Source organism: Dipodomys spectabilis, unplaced genomic scaffold (assembly GCF_019054845.1).
Source record: "Dipodomys spectabilis isolate Male_0828 unplaced genomic scaffold, ASM1905484v1 ptg000179l, whole genome shotgun sequence".
Classification (NCBI taxonomy): Eukaryota; Metazoa; Chordata; class Mammalia; order Rodentia; family Heteromyidae; genus Dipodomys; species Dipodomys spectabilis.
The window spans coordinates 13,273,595-13,294,398 of record NW_024870856.1 but is presented as its reverse complement, the minus strand read 5'-3'; the positions used below and the strand labels follow the sequence as shown (position 1 = coordinate 13,294,398).

Below are 20,804 nucleotides of genomic sequence, written 5' to 3'. Positions count from 1 at the left end.
AGACTGCAGAAATAAATGATATCTTTCTTACAAAAGTGGCCACTGTATTAGTTTCCTAATGGTATGGCTTAAAATATAAATTTACTAACTCACAGTGTGGAGTCTAGAATTCTGAAATCAAGGTGTCTTAGTAGGACCCTATTCCTACTCATTCTCTCAGGAGGGCCTTTCTTGCCTCTTCTAGCTGAAGTTTTGGGGCTTGGTGTTTTTTGGCTTGCCGTGTTAATCAAGAATGTAATTCAATGACACCTGTTAAAGCATGGTAGGAAAGACTTGTTTTTCAGGATCCTCACGATAGGTCCAGCACCTATCATGCATGGGACTCTGCAGGGAAGAAGGGCAGGTCATCATTAGATCACGGCTTGTTCCCTCATGCCTACTCCAGCTGAAATTCAAAAAGTCTGAACACATGGAGGAAGTAAGGAGCTAGAGAGGAGAAGCCATCTGGAGTCAGTCCTTGTGGTGAACATTTTATGTATGTCTTATCTAGACTAAATCACCATTTTCTCTTTAACTTTGTCGCACAATTTCTATGGTATAATACAAAACAAATGGTTCCTGACACACTGCTCCTAAAAACCTCAGAATGTCTTCTACATACTAATGAAATTACTGGTGGTACCATCCCTAAATACCTTCACATGGAAAGATGTGAACTCATTACCAAATCATTGAACTGAGAAGTGAACTGAAATCAAAGCTAAAAGCAGTTCACACTAGCCCTGGTGGCCACAGAAGTCTAGACTTGCTGAAAAGTAGAGAGATCTTGTTATATTCCAAGAGCTTAAATTTCAGTGCTCTGACACAGCAATTCAAGTCACAGCGCTGCACCAATCTCTCTCCAGTCCTAAACATCCAGCTATTCAACACTTACTTAACATCCACTAGGCCTGGCTGAGAAAAAATATCCCACAGGTGCCTCCGTTTACCTGAAGTGCTTTCTAGCTTCCCAGCCTGCAGAGAAACCACCTGCTCTGGTGAAAAGCAGGACAGCTGCAGCATGCCCAGGACTACCGGGGGAACAGAGATGCAGAGACAAGCACAGACTGGTAGGCTGGCATTCTTTGTGTGTTCTTAAATGCAGGGCATGGTTGTACCCCATTCCTGGCACACTGCCCCTGATTTCCAACTGTAAGTAAAAAGGCAGGCTCTGTCCTTACCTTGCAGCTTTGATTGGATGGCTCAGGGGTGGACAGCAGATCTGCTTGGATGGTATTTAGGCCTCAAGCCACCTTTGCCAAAAAAATCCCTGAGCTTTGTCTCTGAACAGCCTCACACTGAGCACCAGAAACTAAGCAGGTCTGCTTTCACTAGCTGGCTGCCAGGAGGTAGACAGATGCTTCACAGTCATAGCCAAACAAGTGTCCCAGGCCCAAAATAGCAGTCAGATGATCGAAAGGGCAAGCTCATTACTTTGTTTTCCAAAGCCCAGCTGCTCTCAGCAAGAGCAGCTAACAGTAGGTTTGAATGGCACACACTTTGGGGAAGATCAGCAGGGACAGTCCAATTCTGCCTCCTGTCCAGAGTACAATGAGATCTCTTCGCTTCATTTCTGCTGAAGTCCTGGTGTCCCACCCCAGCGTGGCTGTGGAGGGCCTGGGTAGTGTGGCCTATAATCTTTACCCACTCCTGTTCAAGGCCAGCTACCTGCGGGAACAAGCGGAAGTAACCCGTGCTGTGCTGGGCTGCTGGCCCCTAGAGGAATTCCGGCTAGATGTACTACTGGGGCCAAGCACTGACCACCCTGAAGACCTGCGTGACCGGGCCTGCAAGACCTGCCTGGAAGCCTGTGTGCAGGGCCTGGCTGATCACGTGCTTCAGGGCAGGAGCTGCCGGCTGCAGAGAGCTGACCTTACGGGTATCCGGGATGTACAGGTGCAGCGATGTCCTTGTGGCAAGGCTCTGGGAAGGTGGGGCCGTACTGAGCTCCTGGCGAGGATATGCTGCCAACTGCAGGCAGAGACCTGTGCAGTCAGGCGGCCTATTGAAGTCCTCGTTGACCTCTTTGTCACTGAGGGCAACTTTGAGATGGTGGTGCAGGCCCTGAAGCCAGCAGGTCTGGCTCCTCTGCAGATGCGCTGTCCCTCCTTCCGGGCAGACAGCCTGAGCCCTGGGCAGCTCCTGCAGGTGTTAGGCCTAGCCAGGCCAGGGGAGCTGCGCAAGCTGGAGGTGGTCCACAATGTGCGGCTACATGCTGGCCATGTGCAGCAGTTGTTAGCCCAGGTGGGATTCCCTCACCTGACTTCCCTCACCCTCCCCACCAAGGCCTTTGACACACCCTTCCCTTGCGTCCCGACTTCTGAGCGTGAAGACTGCCTCCTTGCCTCCATCGCCAGGGAGCTCAGCAGCATGACCCGGCTGGTAGAGCTGAGTGTGTCCTTCTCCACGCTGACAGGGAAGATCCAGACTCTGCTGGGGTGAGTCTCCGAGACTGAAAGGAAGAGGCTCTTGGCTTGAGAGGCTGCAGAGGTGCTGAGCGATGGGAGAGAAGCGGCTTACTCACAAAGCCCCCACCTCAGTGCTCTGGAGCTTCACTGGGCAGAGCACAGGAGAGAAATGAGGGAGAAGTTAGAGGGCCAGGAGAGAGCAAGAATACTGAGGGACCCCAGGAGACCACTTCCAGTTAGCAAGAGCCAATGTGCAAGAAACCATGCCTGCAATCCTGGCACTCAGAAGCCTGAGGAAGGAGTGTGAGTTCAAGGCCAGCCTGGATAACAGGGAGACTGTCTCAAAAAACAAGGTCTGGGGGCTGGAGGTGTAGCTTAAGTGGTAGAATGCTAGCCAGTGAGCAAAAGCATCAGATACTGAGTTTCAGTGGAGTCTGGTCTTAAACAACAAAGCAAGCAAGCAAGTAAGAAAGCATGAAAGAAAGAGGGAAAGAAAGAAAGGAGAAAGGAAAGAGAGAGCAAGAAATGAAGAAAGAAAGGAAGGGCTAGAAAGTGACTTAATGCTAGAGCGTTTGAGTAGCACGTGCAAAACGTGGCTCTGATCCCTAGCACTGAGAGGAGGGGAGAGGGGGAAAGGGAAAAGGGAAGAAGAGGGAGGGAAAAGGGGAGGGGGAAGGGAGAGGAAAGAGAGGTGGGTGTGAAAAGAACATGGTAACTAGTGAGTCTACAAGGTAGCTTTACAGGGCAGAGCTAGCTACAGTGACTCCTGTAGTTGTCTATTGTGGTGAAAAAGTTCCCTGAATTATCTCAGGTCAGGAATAGAAACCTGGCTCAGCTGAGTGGCTCCAGGTTGTCAGCTGACTGTGGGGCTGTAGCATTACCCTGGCCTGTCTGGGCAGATACTAGCCTGAGATCATGGGGCTGGGAGAGTGCCTGGGCCTCCACTATAGGGTTCTCATAGGGCCGAAGCCAGTGGTTTCACCCCTCTGCAGCTGTGCTATCAAGAGGAGCAGGCAAACACAGGCACTGAGGGATGCGGTCAGAGTCAGAGCCCCGCTGCCCCTTTGCTGATGCTAGCTGCTGACACCAACTAAATCAGCATTACTGACTTGGGGATATGGTGCCTCAATTGGGAATCTCTGGCTTTCCCTTCTTGGCTCTACATTTCTGGATTCCTGTTGTTAGAGTAATGGCTCCTTTTTCCTTACTATTGCCTCCTTTGCCCTGCAGCAAGCTTTCAGAGTGGATGTTCTCTCCAGGACCCTGCACATAACTCCTTTCGATATGAAAGTGGTTGTTGGTGAAATCTGCCACTTAGGTGAGATGAAGACAAAGGTCTCTTTGGTTCAGGTTAATTCTGGACCATACAGCAAGCCCAGCAGCTGTAGACTGTGTGAGAGCCAGGGAGCCAGCCTGTGTCCCAGTGAACCTTATTTATGGACACAGACAATTGCATTTCATGTAGCTACACGTATCAAACAATTTCTACAGACTGCACGTAATCAGGTGAGAACAAGACTTGCCCCACAAGGAGCAGTCTGCGTTCCCTGTGACAGACAAGCAGATGGATCGCTCACCTCCATGGTTGTTCACATGGGACCCCTCTGATTTGTGCTGTTTTCTGCCTGCCCTACAGCCCCCTCAGGACACCACTGAGAACGCTGGACCTGGCCAACTGTGCTCTGAACCACGAAGACATGACCTTCTTGGCAGATTGTATCCATGCTGCCCACCTGGAGGTGCTGGACCTCAGTGGACACAATCTGCTTCATTTATATCCCTCTACCTTCCTCAAGCTCCTGCGCCAGGCTGCCCAGACTCTACGGGTGCTGACCTTGGAGGAGTGTGGCATCACCGATAGCTGTGTGGGCATGATGATCCTGGGCCTGAGCTCCTGCCACCAGCTCCAGGAGCTCAAGTTCCTTGGTAACCCGCTGTCAGCCTGCGCCCTCAAGCGCCTCTTTTCTGCACTCTGTGAGCTCCCTGAGCTGCGCTGTATCGAGTTCCCTGTGCCTAAGGAATGCTACCCGGAGGGTGCTGCTTATCCCCAGGATGAGCTGGCCATGTCCACATTCGATCAGCAGAAATATGCTGTCATTGCAGAAGAGCTGCGTGGCGTGCTGCTGAGGGCCATGCGGGAAGACATCCAAACCTCCACACCACTCTTCGGGGGTTTTGACCCAGAAGTTCATGAAACCAGCAATGAGCTTGGGGCTTTCTTGCTGCAAGCTTTCAAAGTTGCTTTAGACAACCTTTCCAGAGCACTAAAACAAGCAGAGTAGGCCCTTGAATTGTGCATTTTAACCAGCTCAGTTGCCCAGAGGTCAAGTCCTGTATTAGAGCATAAGGCTGAGATCTCAGCACCAGTAGCTTCACTGAGAAAAAAAGCATTTGTTAGTGAAAGCTGTGGGTGTGCCTGTCAATTAAAGAAACCCTGCCTTCTAAATGTGCCATGCAGAGCCCTTGGGTTCAATTCTAGAACTAGGTGAAGGTGCCACGGCAGAGGTCCAGGAACTGGGGCAGAGTGGAGACCTCAGCTGATATCTACTATGGCAGCCTGAACCCTGGGAACAGGGTTCACCTGACTCTGAAGCAGACAGGGAGGAAGTGAGATCACTCATCACAGAATACAAATAATAGAAGACCCCATAAAAAAGAAAAAAAACCAGGAGAAAAAGACTAAACATAAAAAGTAAAATGAAAGGGAACCAAACCAGTGGGCCTAGCAGAAACTCAGCAGACCTGGTAGGCGATGTTCTTTGCTTGGTGCCAGTGTTTTCTAGACAATGTGTCCAGGGGACAGAAGCAGGAGTGGCTTTTGGTTGTTACCAGTGGCTCTATCCTTGTTTGGCTCAGCATATAAGCAGAGGTATAGCAGCTCAGTGAAAGTCTGAACTGAGGGCATCTCATGACAGGGATGCCCCAGTATTTCTTAGTGTAATTCGTATTCCACTTTCTACAGAGCAGCTGGATTCAAAGCTATACCTCAGGTTCCCTTGCTTCTCTGGGTGTGTGAGACCTGGCACTTGAAAAAGCAGTACATTATCACCTGAGGAATACCCACTGGAAATCCACTCTGCCAAGGTCTGCTTTGCAAAAGCTGAGTTTTGAGCATAAATAATAAAACAATAGTTTACTCAGATGCAACATTGTTCATTGTGATTCTGATTTTTTTGGGGGGGGTCTGGTAGTGGGGCCTGAACTCTGGGCCTGGGCACTGTCCCTCAGCTCTTCAGCTCAAGGCTAGTGCTCTACCACTTGAGCCATAGCGCCACTTCCGGCTTTTTTCTTTTTGCTTATGTGGTGCTGAGGAATTGAACCCAGGGCCTCATGCATGCAAAACAACTGCTCTACCACTGACCCACCTTCCCAGCCCTCTGATTATTTTTGTGTGTTCCAGTCCTGAGGTTTGAACTCAAGAAGCTGGATACTGGTCCTAAACTTTTGTGCTCAAGGCTAGTGCTCTACCACTTTGAGCCCCAGCATCATTTCTGGCTTTTTGGTGGTTAATTGGAGATAAGTACCACAGACTTTTCTGCCCGGGCTGGCTCTGAACCGTGATCCTCAGATCTCAGACTCCTGAGTAGCTAGAATTACAGGGGAGAGCCACCGGTAGCTGGGTCAATCTATTTTCACAAAAGCAGATCTTGCTGCAGAAATCAGACTTTCCCACCCAAGGACACACTAGTAAAAAGTTTAAAATATGCATGTGGCTTTGCCGGGTGCCAGTGGCTCACACCTGTAATCCTAGCTACGCAAGAGGCTGAGATCTGAGGATCACAGTTCAAAGCCAGCCCGGGCAGGAAAGTCCATGAGACTCTTATCTCCAATTCACCACTAGAAAACCACAAGTGGCACTGTGGCTCAAGTGGTAGAGCACTAGCCTTAAACTGAAGAGCTGAAGGACAGCGCCCAGGCCCAGAGTTCAAACCTCCAACTGACCGAAGGAAGACAAAAAAAAAAAAAGGCACGTGGCCAAGGAATAAAGAATGTGCTGATCAGAGCTAGAGGATCATTTCAGGAGTTTGCACTTGCCCTTGCTATCTAAATGACTGATTCCAAAGGTCAAAACACCAATGAGAGTGTTATTTCCTGATTGCACATTTGGAGACTAGGGAAACATACACAGGCCCCGTGGACTCCGTAGATACATCAGACTGCTGCTCTGGTTGTCACCCTCTCCTCGGTCTCTCTAATTACAAGATAAGAGCAACATTCTATTCTGCTCTCAGCTACTCAAAACCGCTATCTGAAATCTACTGGCTCCCAGGGTAGCCCTAGGGAAAGTGCTGTGGTTGTCATTCCGTCTTGATGTTTCAGTCACTCAACCACCAGCCTCTGCCACTCCCAAGCCTCATCCTTTGGCACTACTAATCAGGGCCAGCCTTAGCTCTGGGAACAGGCACTAGACCCTAGATGCCTCACTCACTGTGTCTGCTGGCCACTGACCAGCGTCAAGTAGACAGGTTTTCAGTCTCCAGTGAAGTGGCATTGTATGCGTGCCCCACCATGGTATGTTCTTGCTGGCCGGCTTTCTGTGACCTCATGTCCTCCAACTTGCAGCAGTGTGGACTAGGTGGCCCACTAAGGGATCCTGGGTCTTGCTCTGCAGGTTTCCCAGGAGAGGGCTTATTCCTGAGGGAACTGACATAAGGGCTCCTCTGATACTTGGGCTCATGTTCAGGCTCACGTCTCGGGGTGGCTAGGCATGGCAGCTGCCTCTACTCTGTTACTCTGAGGTAACATTCTTACCTGCCAGCCAAGTGAGCCCATGTCTCATTTAGAGATGCCAGGGACTTTTCAGCTTTTGCAGAAAGCTGAGTCACGACTATCAAAGCTTTTCTTTTCAAGGGTTCCTGTGACCTTAACAAAAGCCATATACTGGGGATTCTTTTTATTGCTCTGACTCTACTCAAATGCTACAGCACTGTATAACCCAGAGTCCCCACATCCTGCTTCAGGAAAGGTGACAGGATAGAAGCTGTGCCACATGGCCTGAGAAAAGTTACAGTGAGTGAAGGGGTGACTGCTGCCGTATTCCCGAGGTCAAGCCAGACACCAGGTGCCCCTGGACAGGCTTGACTGCATGCCTGTCACCAGGCAGGCTCCAGTCAGGGCCTGGCCAAGGGGACCACCCTTGGCCCCCAGGGGACAATGCCCCTATCCCAGGTTGAATATTCCGCTGAGGGCCTGGCCAAGGACATCGCCCTGTGGCTCAAGAGACCATAATCCACTTTTTATTTTCCACTTCCTTGCTAAACTCTATATAAGTCCACTCCAAAATCCAGTCCCTTGCACAATTTCAGGGAAATGAGCTCCCTTCCCATCGGTTAGCACGCTCCTTGCCTTCTCCACAGCTCGGCAGGCACGCTCCCTTCCTAGGCAGCACTCTGCCCACATAGTAAAGGCAGTAAATAATCAACCTCCAACCCCTCCACCCCCCGACCTTGGGATGGCACTCCTCTGGGGCAGCTGCCACCATAGAAGGCAACAAGAGCCCCTGAGAGTGAGCTTCAGGTCTGGGCAGCTGCAGGACCCTTATCTGCTATTTGGACAGAGCCATCCATCCTAGTCCACCATGATGAAGCCCCTGGCCCGCGCATCCACACCGGGGTCTCCACCTCCTGGCCCCTTCCAGCCCTCCTAGACCTCCTAGGTTACATAGGTCACCCCAGACAATAGCCAGTGCTTCTTCTCACTCCTGCCTTGTGAGAAGGGATCTTGCCAGTTCCCCTTTCCTGACAATAAACCTTTCTTTGTTTTCTGTACCTGGATGTCTGTGTGGTTCTCTGGCAAAGTCTAATTAATCTTTTTAAGCTTACAACCTCCAAACCTAAGAGGTTGAAGGATCCCACACATCCATCCCAGGGGACCACGCAGAGGCAGGCAGGCACAGGAGAAAGATAATTACAAGGCTTATTAGAAGAGCCGTATTTCCCCCAAGAGGGAGCACAGGGCCTCTGTCACCATCCAGGTAGCAGGAGGGTCTGGGGGATAGGAAGTGAGGTAGATAGATGGGAGTTCAGATGGGTCTGGGCAGAGAGGAGGGGCCGGCTGCATGGCATGGCGGGAACTCCAGGAATGAGAGGAGCTCAGGTCTGGTTGGAGCTGAGGACCAAAGGTGAGCACAATAATAACAGAGGTCTGTCAGTGCCCCTTGCTGGCAATGAAGAGTCAATGCCTGTCGATGATCCAGTCCGGCCTATTTTCTGTTTTCCTCCATTTTCCTAACAGTGAGAATGCTGGAACAGGTATGTGGATACAGGAGACAATCTTTCCCAGGTTGCCAACGGGTGTTCACGGCCATGTCTCCATTGAGCTGCCTGAGATGGCCTTAAGTTTCCCTCGTTAGTGTCTAAGACACCTTGATCACTGCTACTTACAACCAAGAGATATAGTGTGTTTTGTCCAGCTCAGAATAAAGAAAGGGACACTTCTGCCATGCAGAGCACTCATGGGGTAAAGGTTAAGGAAGTCCAGCTGTTTGCATGGCAGTGATATCCTTAGAAAAGATGGTATGCTGTTAACAATAGAAAAAAGGCAGCTACCTATCTACAGGTGAGTTCAGGTGTTCACTAGAGATTTCCTTCCATGTATTCAAGCTCTTAGCTTAAACAAGATTCATTAGGCTTTGCCAGACAACCACACAGACATCTGGGTACAGAGAACAAAGAAAGGTTTATTGCCAGGAAAGGGGCCGGCCAGACCCCTTCTCACGAGGCAGGAGTGAGAAGAAGCACCCGGCTATTGTCTGGGGTGACCTATATAAGCTAGGAGGTCTAGGAGGAACTAGGAGGCAGAGGAGACCCCGGTGTGGACGTGCGGGCCAGGGGCTTCATCATGGTGGACTAGGATGGATGGCTCTGTCCAAATAGCAGATAAGGGTCCTGCAGCTGCCCAGACCTGAAGCTCACCCTCAGGGACTCTTGTTGCCTTCTATGGTGGCAGCTGCCCCAGAGGAGTGACATCTCAAGGTCAGGGGGTTGGAGGTTGATTATTTACCGCCTTTACTATGTGGGTAGGCCAAGGGCTGCCTAGGAAGGGAGCCTGCTAAGCTGTAGAGAAGGGAAGGAGTGTGCTAAGCTATGGGAAGGGAGCTCATTTCCCTAACACAAACTAAGACAGTGGAAGCAGCTAGAAAGTGCTCACCTTGCTTTAAAGAAATTGTTATATTATCCCCACTTTTGGTCCTCTTCCACCTAGATCTGAGCTCCTTCCTACCCTAGAGTTCCCTCCAAAAGCTGGCCACTCCCTCTCTCCACCCGGACCCACCTGTGCACGCCTAACCTCACTTCGTCCCTGACCTACCTGCCCTCTCGATAAGGGCAGATGCCACATGCTCACTCTCCTAGGGAGATAATGGTTCCTCTAATAAACCTTTTGCCTGCCTGCCTGCCTCTGTGTGGTCTCCAGGGATAGCCATGAAGGACTCTTACAGAGATCATCTTAGTAAACTACTAAGCAATCAAGCTTTTTAAATAACCCAATAGGAAAAGTCAGTTACACATTTCAATCAGATATATTTTTTTGTTTAGATAACAAATCTTTGTCTTCTTAAAAAAAAAAAAGCCCCCACTACCAGGAGGAGGAGCACATTTATTGCAACCCGCCACCCCCAGGAGCAAGGCCGTGAGGAAGACCAGCCTGTACAAGCAGCTTCAGACCAATGTTTCATTCTCCAAGGTTTTTATTGGTCTTGTATAGGGAGGCATGTGACAGTATTTTGAATACAAATGGTAGATGGCCTCCTTACTCTGAGAGATTGCTGAACAGTAAACAGCTCACAATTTGCAAACCGTAGTCTACCCCAGGGTCACACAGTTTACAGTGGAGTTAGCCCACATGCGGGATAGAACGGATTGACCTTTCCAGGAAACTCTGTGTTCAGAGTATGTTGGGAGAAGGCATTCTGAACTTCCAATCCCTGCGGGGTCTTACAACTTGGATTTTCGGGCTCTCACAGATTGCTAGTTTGAATGGTTGCCCTAACACAAGCTCAGTCATGTGACTTTGGACAAAAAGCCTGGAATTCTGGGAATTTAATGATGACCTACTATTATTGGATGTCTTCAGCCCCAATCTCATCCCCAAACCCAACCCAGTTTATAAACTGGAAATGCATATGCTTTGCAAAACTAGAAAGCCTAGAAAACATATGATGGTATTTTATTGGAAGCAAGACAAGTAATTATATGTATCCATATCTGTGTGTGCAAATACTGGTGTGTGTGTGAGACCTAGGTGTGTAGTGATCTATTATAGACATAAACTCCAACTGAGCCAGGTGCCAGTGGCTTACACCTGTAATCCTAGCTACTCAGGAGGTTGAGATCTGAGGATCACGGTTCAAAGCCAGCCAGGGAAGCAGAAAAGTCCGTGAGACTCTTATCTCCAATAAACCACTAAAAAACCGGAAGTGATGATGTGGCTCCAGTGGTAAAGCGCTTGCCTTGAGCTGGAGTGTGGGGACAGTGCCCAGGTGCAGAGTTCAAGCCCCATGACTGCAAAAAAAAAAAAAAAAAAAAAAAAGCCTCCAACTGAGCTGCTGCCTCCAACTTTCCACTATATATAGTTCCACATGTTGAGTGAGAAAACCTCAACTGTCTCAAAACAAAACAAACCAGATGGCCAGCATTAATGGAGGGAGGGAAAGTAGGTCATCCAAAGATGTCTTAAAATTGCTCCCAGGGTTCTGGGCAAGCTCCTAGCTCTATTAACTAGTAGTTGTGGCTCACTGAACCGAGTTGTGCACACATGAGAAACCTGCCCTCTGTGCTGTCACAGCCAGTTCCTGAAGGAGTGAAGCATGTTCCATGTGACTCCACTGGGACCTGTGGAGGCTCAAGGCTGGGTGTCTCTGGTCTATGCCGATTCCCTCCCGCTTGTTCTGCTGATTCTGTCTCTCACTGTCACAGATCATCAGACTTCAGAAATACCATATACTGAATACTGACACCCCAGCAGGCCACGGAACCCGGAGTGGGTAAGAAACCCTCTCCCAGAGGATAACAACAGTACTTAGCTCATAGGATCAGAGTAAGAATTACACAAAGGATGTACACAATAGCTTAATGTATGTTAGCTAGGTACAAACCCGTTCTCAGAGCCTGCCCTACCTTTTAAATTGTGGTAAAAATTGAGATGACACACTTAAAAGCCTTCTGTAAAGACAAAAAAAGCAAAGAGCCACACAAGTAAAACGGATGCTCTCAGTTTTAAATGGCAAGTATTATATGTCATTGCTCATGAATAATTATTTGTTTATGGAATACATAGGCAAGATAAATTCAACACACACCTAACCAACTTGACACAAGGAACGTTTGGTTTTTGTTTTTTTTTTCTTCTGTGGGTGAGAGCTCTTCCACACAAGATAAAATCCTGGTGAGATTACTATTACCATTGGTAAGTCAGTGCAAGGCATCACTTCTGAATGGAATCTAGGGAAGGAGTAAAGTACCCTAAAAGGCAGAATTGATTAAAATCCAACAATGAAATTAATTATGGTGAGGATCAACACTGTATTTCATCTTTGAAAAACATTGTTTACCCTAGAGTTAAAATATGATACAACACTGTTCTGCTAAATATTAGCAGCTCAAAATGCTTCAAAGCAGCTGAATCCTTCACTGCTGCAGCACAACAGAGGACCCCTGCCTGCCAAGGTCTTACTGCACTGCTCAGGAACAGGAGTAGATGCCCTGGAGAGGGCTATATATGATCACATATGGGTGGCAGAGAAAGACATGACATCTGAGATCCAAGAATGCACCAGGCCATGACGAATGATTGTTCTTACTTTTCTAGTATGACCTGCTCTACTCGCTTGAACTTTCTCAGCTCGACGACGAGTCCCCAGTACTTGAGATACAACCACATGAGCCTCCCATTTTGGCGTTTGTTGGTGTTCCAGACATCCCCACAATGCTTATCATGCTTAAATATGTCGGTTAAGCCAGCTGCCATCCCTAGGTCAGTAGCCACTGAGTCCATGGAAGCACGCATCAATAAGTTCTTTTCCAGCTGTAGCCGTGCACTGCGGGGAAGAATTGGACTGCAGTAGATGTTCTGTCTTTCCACAAGAGCCTCTCCTATCTCCTTCAGCATGAGCTGGGCTTTCCTTTGCCAGTCCTGCTCCTCTTCCAGACAGTTCAGATACACATTTCTTAGAGGCTTCAACTGACTTTTTTCTTGCATTATTTGTGCCCGTTCCTGTTCTAGAAGCTTCCTTTCTTCCACCAACTTGCGCCCCTGAGAGATGAGGGCTTCTCGATAACTAGTTGTCCTTTTTTGCTCCTTTTCAAGTTCCAAAGACAGCTGAGCAACAGCTCGTCGGTGTTCTGAGATGACAGCATGGTACCTGGCTTCAAGGTCCTGTTGGAAAGCAGCTGTTCTCTGAAGATAGGCTTCTCTTTCTTTCTCTATTTCTTTCTGGGACTCCCTAGACCAAATCCAACCTGACACAAATCAATCACAGAAAAACACACATCAAGAAAAATCACAGCTATGGTCTGTACTTAAAGTATGATACAAAAAGGACGGCATTTTGATAAAAGACCTCTGCAATACCAAGAAAATAACATTTACACAAAACTGCAAAAAAGGGAAGGTTTGCACCTAAAATTGGACCAAGGCTGGGAACCCAAGCCTGCATCATCCTTTTTCTGTCACCAAACTTCCATAGTTCTTAAGAAAATTTACCAGTTTCTTTTCCTCTAAACCTACCATTGACCTCAAGTGTTGTCAGGAGTATGCTTGGCTTTAGCTAGCCATCACCAGCAGACAGCTTAAGTCAAGGTATTTCTGTTCTATAAATGGTAAAGAATTTCAATCTCAGCCTATGTGTGGTGATGCATACCTATAATCCCAGCACTCCAGATATTGAGGCAGGAGGATGACATATTGAAACTGCCCAGGTTCCAAAGGAAAACTGTTCTTCATATCAAGGACCAGAAAGAGCTAAAGCCAAGTTAAAAAGATATTAACAGATGCTAATACCTGTATGAAAGATACTAGTAATGTCTACCAAAGAGTTTTAAGCAGTAATCATGGTAAAGTTTAAGCAAAGCAATAGCAGATATAAAGAACTAAATGGAAACTTTAGAAATGAAAAACATAGAAACTGAAACACAAGTGTCTTATGCCTATAAGCTTAGTTACTCAGGATGTGGGGATCTGAGAACCAAAGTTCAGAGCTAGCTTGAGCAGAAAATCTCTGGAGACATCATCTCCAAATAACCAGCAGGAAATCCAGAAGCCAGGTGGTAGAGAGCCAGCCAGAAACAGAAAAAGCTGAGCAAGAGAAGGAGCCTCAGGGGCTAGGAAGGTGGCTTTGTGGTAGAGTGCTTGCCTAGCACGCATGAAGCCCTGGGTTCAATTTCTTAGAACCACATAAAGAGAAAAAGCCAGAAGTGGCGCTGTGGCTCAGGTGATAGAGTTGTAGTCTTGATGAAAGAAAAGCTAAGCAACAATGAGATGTACAAGACGTTATGTTGAAAAACGAACTTTACAACTTTGGGGGGCGGAGAGATGGGAAGGGATGGGAAAGGGAAACAAATGCTTGCCCATGTAATTGTGACCCCTCTGTATGGTATTTTCACCAAAAAAAAAAAAAAAAAAAAGAGCTAAGGAATAGTGCCCAGGCCGTGAGTTCAAGTTCCAGGACTGGAGGTGGGAAAAAAAAAAAAAACCCAAACCTCAAAAAACCTAATACCACACCTAATAGGGGAGAAGGTCTTTCCCTGTAAGATCAAAGACTACTCAACAGAGTCCTGGGTGCTCCAGCTAGCACATCCACACAGCAAGACAAGAAAATAAAAGGTAAACATTACATGGAGGAAATAAAACTGAACTCCCATACCTTATACAGAATTAACTCAAAATGGATAAAATGTAAAATGCAAAACTGAAACACTAAAGAAATCTTCAGAACTTGAAGTAGGTAAAGTGATCTGAGATATATCACAATAAGCTATAAAAAGAAAACCATGAGAATTAAAATGAGAAAGGTTTAGACACATGCAAAGCTTATCTCCAACTAAGGACTAGAATCTAGAATACTTAGCCCAGCATTGGTGGCTCATGTGTGTAATCTTAGCCACTCAGGAGAAGCTGAGATCTGAGGACTGTGGTTCAAAGCCAATCAGGTCAGGAAAGTCCATGAGACTTGAATCTCCAATTAACTGCCAGAAAATTGGAAATGGCACTGTGGCTCAAGTGGTAGAGCACTCGTCGAGCTGAAGAGCTCAGGGATAGTGCCCTAACCCAGAGTTCAAGCCTCATGATGGGAAAAAAAAAAGTCAGAATTAGGGAATGGGAATGTGGCTTAGTGGTACAATGCTTGCCTAGCATGTATAAAGCCCTGGGTTCAATTCCTCAGTACCACATACACAGAAAAAGCTGGAAGTGGTGCTGTGACTCAAGTGGTAAAGAGTTAACTTTGAGCAAAAGAGCTCAAGAAATCACACAAGAAGCTCCAGGCCTAGGACTGGGAAGGTGGCTCAGTGGTAGAGCGCTTGCTTTGCATGCATGAGGCCCTGGGTTCGATTCCTCAGCACCACATAAGCAAAAAGAAAAAAAGCCAGAAGTGGCGCTATGGCTCAAGTGGTAGAGCGCTAGCCTTGAGCTGAAGAGCTGAGGGACAGCGCCCAGGCCCAGAGTTCAGGCCCCACGACCGGACCCAAAAAAAAAAAAAAAAAAAAAAAAAAGAAGCTCCAGGCCTGGCACAGAAAAATCCAATACAATTAGAAAATGTCCAAAGACTCTAATAATAACCTAAATAACATCACCAAATGTTGGCAAAAATTAGAGGAAATTGGATCATCTGCTAAGAACATAAACTGAATAGTACAACCATTGAGAAAACATTTTGACACTTAAAACTAGTAACTCAGAGAAATAAAAACTAAAGTCTACACAAAAATTTGTGTAAGAATTTGGTAGCTGCTTCATAGATAGAGTCCTCAACTGGAACTACTCACAAGTCAATGGCTGAGATGTTGAAGGACTGTGAGAATGCTAATTGCACCAAGTCAGCTCACCAAGAGTTCCCCTGTCCCAGCTGAGTGAAGTGTTCATGGGTAAAGTCTCCTGAAGACCGACTTCCCATAGTCACCCTGTAATTGAACCCCCTCCCACCTGCTCTTCCTTATTGGTTTTGAGAACCTACTCAAAACAGGGAGCTACAGGGTATCAAATGCTTAATCTCATATAAAATGTTCTTAACTATGTTTGCCTTAGTTAACCCCTACAATGTTTTGAGGTGAATAGGGTTATCCACCTCTCAAGGATGAGCAAACTGAGGATCAGAAAAGTTGAGTATCTTGCTCAAGAGTCCCTGTGTGGGATGAAACTGGCTGTCAGGTTCCAAAACCATAGTCTTCATGAACCTGTCTATGCCCCAACCTTACTTAACCTGCAGTGGCCCATACTTTTGGCCTGGAAAACAGAAATAGCAGAAGCATGACTTACGAAATGCTGCTAATCCCAGCATTGGTACCAACAGGGCATAATTCCACCTGTTCCCATCACCTCCATCAGCTCTGGAATTAGGCCGGATGTTCCAATTTGGGGGATCATTTAAGTTATTCATGGAGATATACCTTAAAGGAAAATATATTAACTGTATAAATGGAATAAAATACAGCTTCATGACTATATCATCTACAAGGTTCCTACTTTAAAATAAATTTTTTGTGCTAGACATGGGTTGAATTCAGGGGGGCTGGCTGCTGTCCCTGAGCTTCTGTGCTCAAGACTAGCCACAGCTGTACGTCCGGCTTCTTGGTGGCTAATTGTAGATAAAAGTCTCAGAGACATACCTGCCTAGGATGGCTTCAGACCTAGCTATGCAGCATCCTGAGTAGCTGGGATTATAAGTGTAAGCCTATGGTGACTGGCCTTAAAATTTTTTTTTATCGTTATTATAAAGGTTAGTTGCACAAGTCAGGTAAAGAGTACATTTCTTTTTAGACATGTCACCTCTTCCCTTACTCTCTCCCAGTTTTGCCCTTCCACTCAACAGTGTCTAGTGAGTAACACTGCTGCATTTGTTCACCTTTTGCCCCTCTATTTTTGTGCTTTCCCGTACATACCCAAAGACCTAACAGAACAAAAAGGCAAGAAAACAAAAACAGCAAAAAAAACAAACCAAAAAACAAAAAATTCGTTCTCATTTCCTGGAATTCATTTCAATAAATATTATATTGCATGATCAGACGCACAGTTTAATTCAAGAACTTTCTTTTTTAATTGTATGCACTGTATAACCTTGCATTCCCTATGGGATTTCAAGAAGGAAAAATAACTTACAACCTAGTGAAAAAGACACGTTTCAAATAAATGAAGCATGGCTAGGATATGAGTTCTCTAGTGTATAAAACAGATGTCTGGCAGATATAAGGAATAATCTTATATGTCAACCTGAGGAAAGGTATGCCCAGATACTTGGATAGTCATTTTAGGAATGTCTTGAGAGGTACTTCTGGATGAGATTTTCATTTGAATCCTTATTCCATATACCCACACATGTGAGAGGAGATGGAGAGAAGTGGAGGCTGGTAGAGGGAAGGGGAAAGGAAAGGATAAATGCAGACAGAGGGACAGGCACTAATAACATGGTTAATGATGGAATATGTATAGGATGGTGGTTTCATATCATATTGCCTAAAAATGTCATAGCTTGCTGAATTTGTGTAACACACACAGCATTTATTTCTCAGAAAGTGTCCCCCTTAGGTGACACATGGTCATCTGTATATGTTTCTCATTAGTTGTCTCTGGATGACCCTAATACAACTATATATAAAGACAGTAAAACTTTAAAAAGTAAATTCACACTAGATATACGGCATCCTATGAGTTGGGTTTTGATGAATGAACAGTATCCTAACAGGCAGAATACTAAATGTTTTGCTTATATGTAGACGCTGTAAATACACTGATCACAAGTAATTGCCATGGCTCCTCCATAGCTACATACCACCCTGAAGGTGCCTGGCGTTAGAAGCTGAGCACGGATGGGCTTGTTCAGTAATTGGATGAGAAAAACCAAGCCCTGGTACTGGCATCGGAAAATAAAGAGTGCATACTAAGGATACACAGACATTTTTCCTTGTCGCTCTTCCTTTAACAGTATTTAAGAGCATTTACGCTGTATTGGGTATTGCCTTCTCCCTTTGGTGGTGCTAGGGCTTGAATGCAGACCTTTTTTTTTGCCAACCTGGGCACTGTCTCTAGGATTCTTTTTCTCTCAAGTGCTCTGAGCCACCACTCCACTGTACTTTATTGGATGTTAGAGTCTGCCGGGCGGGCTTCCAACCTCAATCTTCAGATCTCAGTCTTGCTCCCAGCGCATACCTGGCCATTTTGCTGCCTGGTTGAGTTCACTGCTTGTTAAGTGGAGCCAAGGGTCTCTGGGATTGTCCCGCAAGCCTGGCTCAGACCTGAACGGCCTGCAGGCCAGAGCCCCGGCGGTTGGCCTTGCCAAGGGCTTCTGGCCCGAAGGCGGCTGAAGCCCCCAAGGGCCGGCTGACCGCACTGGCCTGGCCCAGTGCGGTGTGCTTCCGGGGCAGAAGGCGGGGACCTGATCATCCACGGGGAAAACAGAGCCGGGCGGGGGCCGGACCACGCAGCCCACGCGTCCCGCCAGGGTCAGAGCTCCCGCCGCCCGCGGCCGGAGCGGAGCGGGACCCGGGGCGCACGCGAGGCCGCGGCGCGGCCCTCCCGGCCCTGCACCCCTTCCCCCCCCCCCCCCCCGCCCTCCCCGGCCCTGCGGCCCCGCCCTCCCAGGCCCTGCACCCCCCCCCCCCGCCCTCCCCGGCCCTGCGGCCCCGCCCTCCCAGGCCCTGCACCCCCCCCTCCCCGCCCTCCCGCCCTCCCCGGCCTCGCGGCCCCCCCCCCCCCGCCCTCCCGGCCCCGCGGCCCGCCCCGCCCTCCCGGCCCCGCGGCCCCCCCCTCCCGGGCCCTGCGGCCCCGCAGCCCTCCCGGCCCCGCAGCCCCGCCCTCCCGGCCCCGCCCTCCCCGGCCACGCCCTCCCCGGCCCCGCGGCCACGCCCTCCCCCGCCCTCCCCGGCACTGCCCTCCCCAGCCCTCCCCGGCTCTGCGGCCCCGCCCTCCCCCGCCCTCCCCGGCACTGCCCTCCCCAGCCCTCCCCCGCCCTGCGGCCCCGCCCTCCCCCGCCCTGCGGCCCTGCCCTTCCCAACCCTCCCTGGCACTGCGGCCCCGCCCTCCCCAGCCCTCCCCGGCACTGCGGCCCCGCCCTCCCCCGCCCTCCCCGGCACTGCCCTCCCCAGCCCTCCCCCGCCCTGCGGCCCCGCCCTCCCCGGCACTGCCCTCCCCAGCCCTCCCCGGCTCTGCGGCCCCGCCCTCCCCCGCCCTCCCCGGCACTGCCCTCCCCAGCCCTCCCCCGCCCTGCGGCCCCGCCCTCCCCGGCACTGCGGCCCCGCCCTCCCCCGCCCTGCGGCCCTGCCCTTCCCAACCCTCCCTGGCACTGCGGCCCCGCCCTCCCCAGCCCTCCCAGGCACTGCCCTCCCCAGCCCTCCCCGGCACTGCGGCCCCGCCCTCCCCGGCACTGCGGCCCCGCCCTCCCCGGCACTGCGGCCCCGCCCTCCCCCGCCCTGCGGCCCTGCCCTTCCCAACCCTCCCTGGCACTGGGGCACCGCCCTCCCCAGCCCTCCCCAGCCCTCCCCGGCACTGCGGCCCCGCCCTCCCCAGCCCTCCCGGCTCCGCCCTCCCCGGCCCCGCGGCCACGCCCTCCCCAGCCCTCCCTGGCACTGCGGCCCTCCCGGCCCTGCGGCCCTGCGGCCCTGCGGCCCTCGGCCGGGGTCCGCGACACCGCCCGTCCGCAGGGCTCGGGGAACCACACCGGCGTGCAGACACGGCTGCCCGTCTCCCGCTCGGAGCCGGCCCGCCCACGGCCTCCAGCCGCCGCGACCTACCTCAGAGAGCCTCGGCAGAGCCGGCTCCGATGGACGCGGGGACTCTCCGCCCAAGCGCCGCGTCAGCTGCCCCGCCACCCTCGGCGGACGCGACCGAGCGCGCAGACGCGGGAACCCTGACCGGGTGGCCAGCACGGACGCAGCGTGCACCTCCGACCCCGGCCGGCGTGGTGCGCAGGCGCGACCTCGGTCATTCGTCCGCGGGAACGTAATCCACAAGCTGGGTGCGGCCTAACGCGCAGGCGTCACATCACCCCTCGGGCGTGGCCGCTGCGCAGTACGCGGTCTCAGCCTTCCCCGTGTGACCGGCGCTGCACAGCGCGCAGGCGTGACGACCCCCCCCCCCCCCCCCCCCCCCCCCCCCCCGCCCTGTGGTTCACTGGCCCAGCTTTCACTAAGTGAAGGGTTGAAGGGTGTGGCGTAGTGCGCGGGCGTGACGTCATCCCTCCACCTCCTACCCCCCTCCTCCTCGCCCTCCCTCCCTCCCCCCCCCCCTCCGCCACACGCACAGCGCAGTACGCAGGCTCAGCTTTCTCCACGTGACCCGGTGCGGCGCAGTGCGCAGGCGTGGTCGGGCGTAGGGGCTGGCGGGACGGCGCAGACATGGCGGGGTTAGGGGCCCTGTCGCGGGTGCTTCGCGCGCGGCGCCTGTCGTTGGCCGGGGCGGTGAGTCGGCGCCGTAGGACCGTGGGCCCAGGGCGCACGGCTCCTCGCGGGTCGTGGCCGAGCGCACGCTGACTCCCCGGTCTGGTTGGGGCCGGAAGACTAGCGTCCTTCTGAAGGTCACCGGCCCGGGCCGCCCTGGGGGACGGTCCCAAGCCCCGCCTGGGCTGCTGCGGAGCGGCCGGCGCCCAGACGCCGTGCGGGCAGGCAGCGAGGCGGGCGGGCTGGTCGGTGGGCGCGGTCCTCCCCCCCCCCCCCCGCCGCTCCGGGGGCGCGGTCCTCCCCCCCCCCCCCGCTCCAGGGGCGCGGTCCTCCCCCCCCCCCCCCGCTCCGGGGGCGCGGTCCTCCCCCCCCCGCCGCTCCGGGGGCGCGGTCCTCCCCCCCCCCCCGCCGCTCCGGGAACGCGGTCCTCCCCCCCCCCCGCCGCTCCGGGAACGCGGTCCTCCCCCTCCCCACCCCCCCTCCGGGAACGCGGTCCTCCCCCCCCACCCCCCTCCGGGAACGCGGTCCTCCCCCCCCCCCCCCGCCGCTCCGGGAACGCGGTCCTCCCCCCCCCCCCCCCCCCGCCGCTCCGGGAACGCGGTCCTCCCCCTCCCCACCCCCCCTCCGGGAACGCGGTCCTCCCCCTCCCCACCCCCCTCCGGGGGCGCGGTCCTTCCCCTCCCCACCCCCCTCCGGGGGCGCGGTCCTCCCCCTCCCCACCCCCCCTCCGGGGGCTGGTCTCCTCTCCCCCCTTCCCCCCAGGCCGCGCGGTGCGGTCCTCGGTTTGGCGCTGGCTGCTGTAGTTCTCAGAAATCAGCCCAGCGACCGCCGGGCC

At 51.6% G+C, this 20,804-nt stretch overlaps 3 protein-coding genes across 3 annotated transcripts in view; 2 read left to right on the top strand and 1 right to left on the bottom strand.

The window, feature by feature from the left end:
- The first annotated feature begins 1,530 nt into the window (after positions 1-1,530).
- Positions 1,531-5,486, top strand: Lrrc14b (leucine rich repeat containing 14B). The gene is made up of 2 exons (XM_042695232.1): positions 1,531-2,417; positions 4,024-5,486. The coding sequence occupies exons 1-2, from the start codon at positions 1,531-1,533 to the stop codon at positions 4,667-4,669; spliced, it is 1,533 nt and encodes a 510-aa protein (XP_042551166.1). The 3' UTR covers positions 4,670-5,486.
- Positions 5,487-11,582: 6,096 nt separating this feature from the next.
- Ccdc127 (coiled-coil domain containing 127) lies at positions 11,583-19,550 on the bottom strand. The gene is made up of 3 exons (XM_042695189.1): positions 19,325-19,550; positions 15,858-15,988; positions 11,583-12,844 (listed from the first exon to the last, which is right to left on the bottom strand). The coding sequence occupies exons 2-3, from the start codon at positions 15,976-15,978 to the stop codon at positions 12,183-12,185; spliced, it is 783 nt and encodes a 260-aa protein (XP_042551123.1). The 5' UTR covers positions 15,979-15,988; positions 19,325-19,550; the 3' UTR covers positions 11,583-12,182.
- Positions 19,551-19,882: 332 nt separating this feature from the next.
- Positions 19,883-20,804, top strand: part of Sdha (succinate dehydrogenase complex flavoprotein subunit A) — a 34,920-nt gene continuing 33,998 nt past the window's right edge. The window contains exon 1 of the mRNA XM_042695167.1: positions 19,883-19,990. Coding sequence (XP_042551101.1) covers positions 19,928-19,990 — 63 coding nt within the window. The 5' untranslated portion in view covers positions 19,883-19,927. The remainder of the gene's footprint in view (positions 19,991-20,804) is intronic.

Bases quoted from the DNA above. Each gene is read 5' to 3' on its own strand.
- Ccdc127 (XM_042695189.1), bottom strand. From the start codon at position 15,978: ATGAATAACTTAAATGATCCCCCAAATTGGAACATCCGGCCTAATTCC. The intron at 12,845-15,857 runs GTAAGTCATGCT...GATTTGTGTCAG, and splicing joins GCTGGGATTAGCAGCATTTC to GTTGGATTTGGTCTAGGGAG.
- Lrrc14b (XM_042695232.1), top strand. From the start codon at position 1,531: ATGAGATCTCTTCGCTTCATTTCTGCTGAAGTCCTGGTGTCCCACCCC. The intron at 2,418-4,023 runs GTGAGTCTCCGA...CCTGCCCTACAG, and splicing joins AAGATCCAGACTCTGCTGGG to CCCCCTCAGGACACCACTGA.